This window comes from Rhododendron vialii, chromosome 3a (assembly GCF_030253575.1).
Source record: "Rhododendron vialii isolate Sample 1 chromosome 3a, ASM3025357v1".
NCBI classification, from domain to species: Eukaryota; Viridiplantae; Streptophyta; class Magnoliopsida; order Ericales; family Ericaceae; genus Rhododendron; species Rhododendron vialii.
This window is the reverse complement of record NC_080559.1, coordinates 16,023,261-16,034,787: the sequence shown is the minus strand read 5'-3', so window position 1 is coordinate 16,034,787 and position 11,527 is coordinate 16,023,261. Positions and strand designations below refer to the sequence as shown.

General features: G+C 37.1%; 1 protein-coding gene across 1 annotated transcript; it reads right to left on the bottom strand.

Moving 5' to 3' along the window:
- Positions 1 to 6,690: 6,690 nt before the first annotated feature.
- Positions 6,691 to 11,313, bottom strand: LOC131318713 (auxin response factor 18). Its single transcript, XM_058348654.1, has 4 exons — positions 10,939 to 11,313; positions 9,123 to 10,315; positions 7,249 to 8,072; positions 6,691 to 7,096 (listed from the first exon to the last, which is right to left on the bottom strand). The coding sequence occupies exons 2-4, from the start codon at positions 10,251 to 10,253 to the stop codon at positions 7,027 to 7,029; spliced, it is 2,025 nt and encodes a 674-aa protein (XP_058204637.1). The 5' UTR covers positions 10,254 to 10,315; positions 10,939 to 11,313; the 3' UTR covers positions 6,691 to 7,026.
- Between the last annotated feature and the right edge of the window lie 214 nt (positions 11,314 to 11,527).

The window sequence follows — 11,527 nt, the reverse complement described above, 5'->3', positions numbered from 1 at the left end:
TCAACGGATTTAATTGTTATTATTGTGTCACGGTTGCAAGGCTACCTTACATTCAACTACAACAGAGGACCATGTTTCATATCATATATAAATTGAATGTACAATCTAAATGTCGTTAGTGAGTGTATTTTTGGAACAATCGATCAAGGCTGTTAGGACGTCAAGCTATATGATATTTAATTTGTGATATTTTAGACTTGTATCTTGCTTGGGAATAATAATTATTGATTGTGCTACGCCATAGTTTGGTCTTATATCTAGTATCATTTGATCGATTTCTTTTGGTACGACACATTGTGGAAAGAAAGTGCCAATTTTTTGTATTGTCATAACAATTATGGTTATATTATATAATTTGTAGTATTTTACATATGAGGGAGAGGGATAGAAAGTCAAGGAGGAGAGAACAACCTGTCACCTGCTAAACCCTTTTTTTTTTATTTTATTAATTGATTTAATAAATGGATGATCTGAATTATTCCCTTTGAAATCCAAGGGTTTAAAATCACGGTGCGTACGGTACACTCTCTAATAAAGGGTGTGTACCATATGACTACCCACTTAAAAACTTGTTATTTTTGGACCCATGAGTTAATTGCTTGACGATTTAGACGCCGCTAGTTTCGAGTTTCCTAGTTTGGTCTTAGGCTAGGTCAGCCTAGGTGTTAACTTTATGCGAGGGACCGAGGATTATTTGCATGTAAAGAATTAATTGGGACGAAGTTCAATGCACCCTCGTTGTAAAAATACTGAGTAGTAATTGTATGATCTAGTAATTTTATAAACGTGTTTGGATCAAGAATTTGAAAAGAGATTTGCCAAAGGAAAAAACAAATACTTGGATAATCAATCCCCTTTTGTTTCCCTTTTGACTTTCCCCTTCCCTTTAGTAAATCCCGTCACAAATCAACTTTAACCAGATCAAAATGAGAATCCAATTTTCTCACTCTCACGTGAGATGTTTTCTACCAGTTTGTTTGTTGTCTATCTGTCCAACTGATTTGCAAGTGGCAACAAATCATATGTAATGACAGGCCAAGATTGTATGATGAGAGAGATCATGTAAAGATTGCAGTGTCCGTAAACTATGCATGGTTGGGTTTCTCTTGTTTTGACAAGCACTTCGTTTGACTTTTGAACCCCAACCCTGTTAAAAAAAAACAAAAAACAAAGACTTGTGAACCAATTGATCCAACAACCACCAACTGGCCCCATTGTTCCATGCTCCTTTATTTCTGTACCCCCATCCCTATTGGTATAGTACTAGTACCACCCAACACTCTTCTCCACTATACATTTTACGTGACCCACCTATTTTATGGCAATTATTGGTTTTGCGGCACCGTCAAGTGGTGCTCCAACACCTTTCTCTACCATACATTTATGTGTCGCCAGATTTGAACACCTTTTAGCGGTGCCCCAAGACCATCCTTCATTCCCTCCAATAAGTTTTCTTATTTCTAACTTCTTAATTACTACTATGTTGCACGAATATATATACTGGGATGTGTTTGTTTGTTTGTTTATGTGTGTCAATGTTATTATTAAGATAAAGAGGGAAATGGAGGGACAAGATTGGGGAGTTCCCATATGGAAAACCTGATTTCTCGGGTTTGTTTTATGTGAACGTTGTTAATTAATCTCTAGTTTAAAAAAAAATAATACTCCAATAATCTTGGATCTTGTGTTGGTTTTCACTAACTAATAGGAAATAAAAACTAGTAAAGTATTAAATTGGATCACAGCTTCAAATTCAAGTCATGGAAATATGCAACGACTTTCTCAGTTTCAATGCCTTGTGTTCTCGTGCACATTTTTTGCCTCATATGTACAATATTTTGTATCGGGATGGTAAAAGAAAGGAAATTGATATTTACACACTCTTTTTTTATTTATTCACACTCTTTTCTTTTCTTTTTTTAGTATTGAAAGTGTGTACGTATTTTTTTTTGGTAAAATACAAAAACGGGATAAAAATATCAATTCCGTAAAAGAAACCCTAATGCAAACAGGTAGGATCTGGATTTGTACGAAATTTGGACAATAGAATTTTTGAAACAGAAAGGTAAAAATAAAATAAAATATTTACTTCCACCCAAATAACCGTAACTTCATTAAAAGAGGTTTTGACCCTTCGATAAAACCCACGCTTCCACTGTGAAAAGAATTTCTGCATACATACTTGTCACCGTAAAATTCTTTTCACTTTTCCTGCAATTAATATGCTCAAACTTCAACTGTTTCACCGTAAAATTCAAACTTCTACCATTAAATAATTCTCGCCTTGCGCTAATAGTTGGAGTATCACACTTCTAAATGGGGTAATAAAAAGTTAATACAGACCAGAAACAACAATGGCAAATTGGTGATTTTTTCTTTTTTTTGAAATAATTAGATATCATCGTTAACAATGAGACAAAAGAATGTAAATGTGTATGCAAACCTTAAAGATTAAAAAAAATTCGAAATTTCTAGCAAAGGTTTAAAAATAAAAATAAAAATGAGGGTTTTCCCTGTCGTGTACAAAACCCACAAAATCATGGATTTTGAGATAAGTATTCTATTTACCCTAAAATTAAGTGAAAGTTCATTTAGCAGAAATAACTTGTCTAAACCACCTTTTATAGTTACTGTATTTGATCCTCTACTCTATCACTATCAGTACATGCTTGTATTGGGAATGAGAAACAGGGGAGGAGATGATGATCCATCGATCCGACCATCAAAACGGCACAACAAATCTGAGAGTTGACACCGGAGCAGCTACGTAGGTACTTCATATTTATTTAGTAATAAAATACATCAATAGCCACAACCTCTTTTATGAGCGGAGTGGTCCCATTGTAATAGGGGAATGTGTCGTGTCTCTCTTTCTTTCTTTTTATACAAACGGAACGAACGAACAAGAAAAAACGAAGAAGTATTTATTTAGTAGTACATACTGGAGTGGAGTATATGTCAAATCTTTGCTGTCTGTCTGTTCTTTTCTTCATGTTCAATTAATTAATATTCCCACACTGCACTGTCAAATTCAATCCCACCCCACCCCCGCACACGGCCACACACAAAAACGACCCAAGATACGGGAGTATACAACACTATAATATATCTCTATATATATATATATATATATATAGAGTGAGACCACCTTAACTTAATAAAATAAAAACCTCCCTTTTCCGATAGAATTTCGATGATCCAAGCCACTCAATGTGTTCAGAATGTGATTTTAAGGGTACTCGCGAGAAATCAGCAAAAAAAAATGACCGGAAAAGCTTCATCCGAGCAGTTTTTGTTTATATTTTATCGAACGGTTCAAATAAAAACTGCTCGGATGAAGCCATTTCCGGTCATTTTTTTTGCTAATTCCTCGTGGGTACTCTTAAAATCACGTTCTGAACACATTGAGCGGCTCGGACATTGAAATTCGAACGGAAAATGAGAGAAATTGACAGGTCCTTATTTTAACTAAAATAAGGACCTGCTCATTTGAAAATGACTATATATATATACATCCTATAAATCTATATAGCCACTATCAGGGGCGGATGAGCATAAGCGAGATCGTCTTTTAACTTTCTATTGAAACCACAATAACGTTTTTAAAATTGCATTGTTTTAATTCAACGCCGGTCCAACCAAGGTATTTTGAAAACTAACGTCTTATATACGTACTGTTTTTCTAAAACTATTTTGCTTTCTAAAATAAATATAAAAGTCTAAGATTCAATGCAATTACAATCAATCATGATCGTATCGTATCATATTAATTGAATAGATTGATCGAAACTATAAATGACAATTTTTTTTTTTTACAATTGCTATTGATAATATCGTCTTCCAATATTATAAGTTCTTTTGAATGTTTGTCACTCCAACCTCAAAATCTTGCATCCGTCCCTAGCCACTATTGAAATTAGGGCTGCAAACAAATCGAGTTGTTCGCAAGCAGCTCGAGCTCGAGTTTTAAGTTTGTGTAGTAAATGAGCCAAACTCAACGCTCTAAAGTTTGGTTTGATTGTATAGGCTTGGCTCTTTTATAGAGGCTTATTCAATAAATGAATTGGTTTGGCTTGTTTGCACCATTGGAATTAAGGGATTGATAGTGGACGGTGATCTGGATAATAAATATTTAATCAAACACCATTTGTTTGATCACTTTGAAGATATAAGTTAATTCAAAGCTCGTATTTAGTCAAACAAATGGGTAAGCGGTTTGGTTTTGAATGCTATTGTCTTGAAGTCGAGCTTGATTAACCCACTACTTGGCTTTCAAAGCTCGTATTTGGTCAAACAAATGGGTAAGCGGTTTGGTTTTGAATGCTATTGTCTTGAAGTCAAGCTTGATTAACCCACTACTTGGCTTGAGTTTGACTTGTCAAATAGGAGAGGTAGTGATTACGTGTAAGTACTTGTTTTCCATGAAGTAATTAAAAGGAAGTGGATCCTTTACAATCCATGTTTTGAACTGGAGGAGACAGTCGAAATCTAAATTTGAATTTGCTCAAAGACTGTTCGCTAGAAGAATTCGGATATGCTCCTTTGAGCACATCCGAATTCTCAATAGGTTGGGGGAATGTCATGACTCAAGCATTTTTAACAAGCACTTGACATGCTTCCCACTAAGACAAGAAGGTTTTTATGGAACTATCTAAAGTTTCCTAGAGCAATGTATCTAGAATCATCTCCCTCGAATAATCTAGAGCATTGTATATAATTCTAGACTTGTTTAAATACTTGTAGAGAATTCTAGAGTTGAGTGGTTGAGAAGCTTCTATGTTCTACATACACTTCTCTCTTCATGTATAAATGGGTGAGAGCCTCATTTGTCCAAACCACTTGAAAACTTTGTACTAAAGTTCACAGTGAAAGCTCTTTCTCTCCCTACAAACTTGTCACTCTCCTACTCTTCCATCTTTTGGCTTACTTAGGTGCAAACAAAGGCGAGCATAGCATCTAAGGCCACATGGTTGGCTTGGGAAATTCTAAGGCTATGACAGCAAATAGTCTTTGAGCAGATCCCAATGTATGGTTTAAATTTCAACGGTTTTCTCCGGTACAAGGCTTTGATTCCTAACTAAAAATATCATAAATTTATTAACAGTGCGTATCTGAGTTAATAGACAATGGATATGAATTGAAGTTTGATAAAAGCAAAAAACCGAAAAAAAGAGAGTACAAATACGTTTAGTTGAGAGTGAAATGCACGAACCAATTGACTAATGGATGTGGGATTGATCAAGCAGTTTTCTGACAACATAATCTTTGTGTTACCTTTTAAAAGCCTTGTGGTCAGTCCTTCATTTTAGGCTAATTAATAATCGGATTCAAATCCCAAGGATATATAACTAATCTATTTCCCTGTTCTTGCGGCACTAGAGAAGGCTCCCATGGTTAGATGTTGAAAACATTGCAATTAAAGAGTGAGAAATGAGAATAACTATTCTCAGGGTATGTTTGATTAGAATGATGGAAAGTGAAAACGAAAGAAAGTGAGATCATAGAAAAGAAAGTGAAAAAAATTTCTATATTTTTGGCAAAAATGAAAGGTTTCGGGGACGTTGAACCTTGGTATATGGTGTGAATTTGGATAGGAAAGCAAGACTCTGGATTTAATGCGAAGTCTCATAAGATTTGTTAATTTTCACAAGAAAATTAAATTTCTAAAATAGTTTAAGTTGAGTTGTATAGAAGATTCAGTTTCTTGCACTATCCATTTTTTTCTCTTGCTTTCATTTTCATTCTAATCAAAAGAACCCAAAAAAACATTTGTCCATCTTTTTCCCAATAAAGCCTCTCTATCAATGTGTAAATTGGATAGGGAACAAAGTCAAAAGAAAAATATAAGTAAAATAGCTAATACTATTTGTTTTATAGAGCATACATAAAAAAAAAATTGCAAGAAAATGAATAAGTACGTTGTCTGTCTTAATTATTATTATTTTTTTTAGGTTTTTGCATTTACATATAAGGATATGAATGTCATATATGACCACATCTCCAATAGTTCAGTAGTGAAATCCCAAGTTAAAACTTTATTCTACTAATACAGTGATAAAATGTTATACTTTAGCAAGGTTGTTTGGATGATGTAATAGTACTATTTTTTTTTGGTGTTACCAATTTGGTTAGTTGAATTTGGTATGATAGGATAGATAAATCGAGACACATTGCTTCCACAAGAGCTAAAGTCTCAAGGTACTTTTAACCTACTGATAAAAAAATTTCACAACCAAAATAGGTTTTGGAGTTTATGATGTGGAGGATCCTATTAAAGCAACCACAGAACATACACTTCAATTTTTTTTGTAGAAAAGATTTGAAGTAATATTGAAAAAGAAGTCCCCATAAGGGGCTTAAGCTAGAAGGGGTCATGGCTCTGATACCACAAGTGCAATCACGTAGAAGGTACAATCACGAAGAAAGGAGAAGACCAAGAGAGACACAAACACTAGAGAATTTTATTGCAACCCTTGTACCTCAAAACAGGAGTAATTTAGATTTCTTTGACAAATGCAATCCAATCCAACTGGAATTCTTTATCTTTATCTTTTTTCTTTTTTGATCCGATTCCAACTGGAATTCAGAAAGAAGAAGTAGAAGCTGGAGGTATTCTGATCTTTGAGTACAAAATGGACCTCTGTGCATCAAAACTTGAGAAGTTGGAGAATTCATATGCGGAAGAACACATAAAATTAACTCAAGCTTTGCATTGCCTTCTCATAAAAGAAACAAAGTGTGATTCTGCATGAAAGGAATGTTTTCAATACAGAACATTTCATCTCCAAACTTTTAACAATTTTTCACGAAACATGAGTAACTCAAAAAAAAAAACCATCATTTTTTTACCAATCAAACCGCAGCTACGAGTCTCAAACTAAAAACCGAAAATTGGTTGAAGTAGGCTTCTCCTACAACCCCCAAGAAACTTTAGGAAACAAACAAGAATCCTAAGCTATAGAATAGGTAATAGTTCAACTGTACATTTTAACAAGGTACAATCACATTTCGTCACCGCCCCTTCATCTACCTCCCCATGTTGTCGCTACCCGAATCCATTAGAATCGTTAACCTTTTTGCCGTCTTTGAAAATTCACTGCAACCAACACCACCACAACAATACTTTTGTGAGAAGAACTTGTGCATGCTCGCTATGCAAAACTCATAAACCAAACTCCCATTTTATTGTAATTAAAAATGGAGTACTTCACAGGAAATAAAGGAAAACACCAAAAAAACGACATTCACCTGAAGGGTTCATCTTCAATATGTTTAACAGCACCTGAAGCGTCCCGATACAGCACGTTGCTCAACATCTCCGATTGTTCTACGCTAAACATATTGGCCAGTTTTCTGTACAGCTCTTCATATGAAACGAGGGCTGTGAGATCGAGGGTCCGACCAACATCCTCTGATTCCATGAAAACCTTACACTGACCCGTCTCCAATCCAAATTCTGATTTATGGTTATCTTTGTACCAGGGGGACCCATCGTCCGAGGAGTTCTCCGGTGGACCATTTTGGACAACTCCCGATCCCGAGCCATCAGAAAAATTCGGGGTCTTCTCTTGATTCCCATCAGATGAGCTCTGGGAAATCTGTTCCTTTGTATGAATAGGTTGACCAAAGAGCAAGAACATGGGTGCCTTTACTTCGTTAGTGTCCTTTGAATTTTGGGTATAGACACCCATAGAGAGCAAAGAAGAAAGACTGTCGTTATCTTCGGTGGGAACCCTCGGTGGTGGTTGGGAAAACGGACCTGCCTGCAGTTTGTTGAAGTGGAGATTTGCTGAAGATAGTCCAAAGTGAGCATGCCTGGCTCCCTGTATGCCTGCAGGAATGTTGTCGGGCACACAACAAAACGGGTTGTTGGGCCTGAGGAGACTGCTTGGAAATGATGGTATCGGATATTGTCCAATAAAGGGGAAATCCGAGGGCTGTGGGACTCGCAGCTTCTTTCTTGGTGGTGAGAAAGGAGATAGATGGATGGCCGGCATGTTTGATACCACTTCGACCAACCATGGGCTAACTTGTTTTACGTTTTGAAGTAAATCTGGTTCATCCCATGCTACCTGCAAGATGTTTTTTAAACAACACGAGTTAGAACCAACCATTAATTCACAAATCTCATCTTTCAAATGCAAATGTAGATTAGCACCATTGTCAGATTTGATAAATTTCCTTCCTCAATAAGTGTTATGGATTTATGATAAATACTGCAGATTCAATTTGAAAAGTTTACAAAAACTATTTCTATGTTTTCATCATATGGTCATCAAAGTGGTGCTCATAATAGGTCTTCGACAGAAATAAAAAATCAACTGGATGTATGGGGAAAGGAAGTACCATCAAGCAATTTGAAGCTATGAAAAGCATCAAGTCCCCCAATGTATGCATGATTTTATGAGAGGTCTTTATTTTATTGAAAGTAAAACAAGTCAAAGGTAGATAATCCAAAATATGGAGAAAAAAGGCATCAAGTCAAAGGCCAGGATACAAGAAATGTGAGCCTGCATTTTTCATCAATGTGGATTTCTCCTAACATGACATGTCACTTTGAAGTCCTAGATAACTAAAGATGGAAATGAAGAACAGGTAAAGAAGAGGGTAGAACTTGTAAAGTGTTATTCAGAATTAGGAATTTTCCATCCCTGTTTGGTAATTAGAGAAGAGGTGCGTGGGGTGCAATGACACAATTTCATGTCATTCTTTACTTTGTAGCACTAATCATTAAGAGGCAACAATGGATCAAATCATGAGCTGTGTCCTCCATTACCATAGAAACCTCTAAGATCCAAAAGATTATTACTGTTAAATACTAATAAAGTTCAAGCAGGAACCACCGAACCCAAGCAAGGTACACGCAGCTTATGTCCCCACATAGAGAGATAATACTAAGTATCGAACTCAACAAGCAACTTGAAAGACCACAAGAAAATTCTCTGACTACTTTCACAGAATGAAGTAAACTAAATACGACAGTAGTTGCCTTAAATAAACTACATGGAATCAGATCAACCAAAAACAAAAACAAAAAAAAAACTACTTGGAAGCAATACAAAGTTCACAACAATAATAAGGCGCCACCAAAGCATAGTGTAAAAATTTCTGGTGGAAGCTACCTGAAGGAGTCTCCATGGAGAACTAGGCCATCGGATTGGGTCGTCGACTTGAACAGAAGATATGGTCCCCATGAACCAACTTATACGAGATGAATCCTCCGTTTCAAAAGCCATTTTAAATCTCATCCCAGGACACCACTGAATCCGCATTGCAGCCCTCACTGCTGATGCCTTCACACAAAACTCCGGAGCACTAGTTCGTGGATAGTAAACCACCTCAAAAGGCTGTCCTTTAGCAGCCATAGTAGCTGCTTCGATAACAGACACACCCCTCACTCTTCCCTCCTTCCCCTTCATAGATCCATTCGCATAACCACCGCCTCCACTACCACTTCGCGTAGATCTGGTCTCATCTTCTCTCAAGAAAGCCGAATATCCCACAAAAGGAGAGGCACAGTTTCCACCTAACGCATTCCATCCCGAAGGCGACTCAGGCCCGCCACCACCAATCCCCCTCTTCGCCCTTCGAATCCCAACACAAAGATCCCCATTATCGGCTCGCAAAAAAACAATGGAGTCGCCGGCAACTAGCTTCTTCTGATTCACGAAATTGCTCCACCCCGTCGTCAGAAGATGACGGCGCGGCGTCCCTCTGTAAATATGCCTAAATTTCCACCCCTCTCCGTGAACATCCTTCGCGAGGATCGTTTGAACCGGTGGTTCAGCTGAGTAATCCAACCGCGGAAAGATAGTCTCCGCACAATACCTTGGCACTGAGAAACCCCCACCATTATTTGCATCAGATTGGGTCAAAGTTTTCGCAAAAGATGCTGGTTTTTCTTGGCTCTCGGTTTTATCCAATCCCATAAACCCATCATCATCCTCAAAATCGGAGTCGTTATTCATCAAAGGAATCAGCCTGATTTTTGCAAAAACCTCATCAGTCTCAGTGTCGGCCAAAAACCTGATACCTGAAACTCTACATAGTATCAGTGGGGGAACTCTTGAAAAATTCCCAAATTCAACTTTCTCGTGGGCATGTTCAGAGTGGCCCTGAGGGAAATAAAACACCTTCGAATTCACCGGCGGCATTTGCACCATGCCGCCGGCGCAGGCATGCCACAGTTGAGAATCTAAGCACTTCTCCACTTCATTCATCGGTTTGGTCACTGAGTTCATTACAGTTATCATCCCTATTTTTAAGCCTCACAAGAATAAAAGGTCTCCTCCCTGTTTAATAGATTCAGTAAATTCTGCAAACATGGATAGAAATCACACAAATTTTAGTCGAATCATAAAGGAAGGAAAGAACAAAAGGGTTTGTTTGGTTGTTGAGGCAAATGTATGAACACAAGTTTTTTTTTTCCTTTTTTGGATCAAGGTATGTATGAACACAAGTTTCGAGCCTTGAAATTTTATTCCCCAAAAGTTAGTTCATCTCCAACACTTGTCCAAACAACTTACCCAACAAACCCAACAAAGAAACACTAGAAGGAAGAAAAAACCCTTCACCAAACCTTTCATTAAATTTCAAAATTGCAGAAAAAGAGCTCCACTGGAAAGTTCTGCCACCAAATTACTATTGGGGAAAAGAAAACTTCAAATTCTATGGGAGTAAAAGATTTGACGAAGTAGATTTTTTTCCTCACTAAAACGGATGGGACAAAGTTGGGAAGTTTGTGAAAAAAGGATTTGATGAAGGGTACTGGGAGCGGTTAATTAAAACTCCTACTCCACAAATATATAAAGATTTTAGTAATTAAATTTCACAACACATAAAGCCCAAAAAGAAGTCATTTTGCATCATTTTCCACTGTAGTAAGCAGCAAATAGAAAAGAAAGGGGAAGAGATTGAGATCTATTAGCCGGATTTTACCTTTCTACAAGGCCTCTCGAAGACGAAGAAATCAGGAGGTAAAACATAGATACTCCTATGATGATCTCTTCCGTATCCCCTTCTAAGACCAAACGCGAAGCTGTGAATGGATCTCGCACCGGAAAAATCCTCTCTATCAATAAACTGGGGAGAGAGAGAATAGTAAATGGAGTATTTTTGCAAGGGTAGAGAGGGTGAGTGAGACCACACACTGTATTTATGCAGTCTCACACACACAGTGAGGAAGTTGCCGACCAGACTGTTGCCAGAGATACAGAGAGAGAGATGGGGGAGAGAGAGAGAGAGAATTCCAAAGGAGTTTTTTTGGTTTTGGGAAGAGCAAGGAGAGAGAGAGGGGGTCGGGGGTTGGATTTTGGGATGAGGCTGTTTCGAGTATTTCCAAAACATTTGACATTCCAGGTGCTCTTCTCTCTCCTCTTTTTTTTTATTTTTATTTTTGGTAAAACTGTCACTCTCTCTCTCCCCTCTCTGTTTCCCTGTTACAGTATTTGTATTTCCTACGGAGTAATCCTTTTTTTTTTTTCGCTAATTTTTATGTGAAAATAATTTTGTCATTCATTTTTTTCTT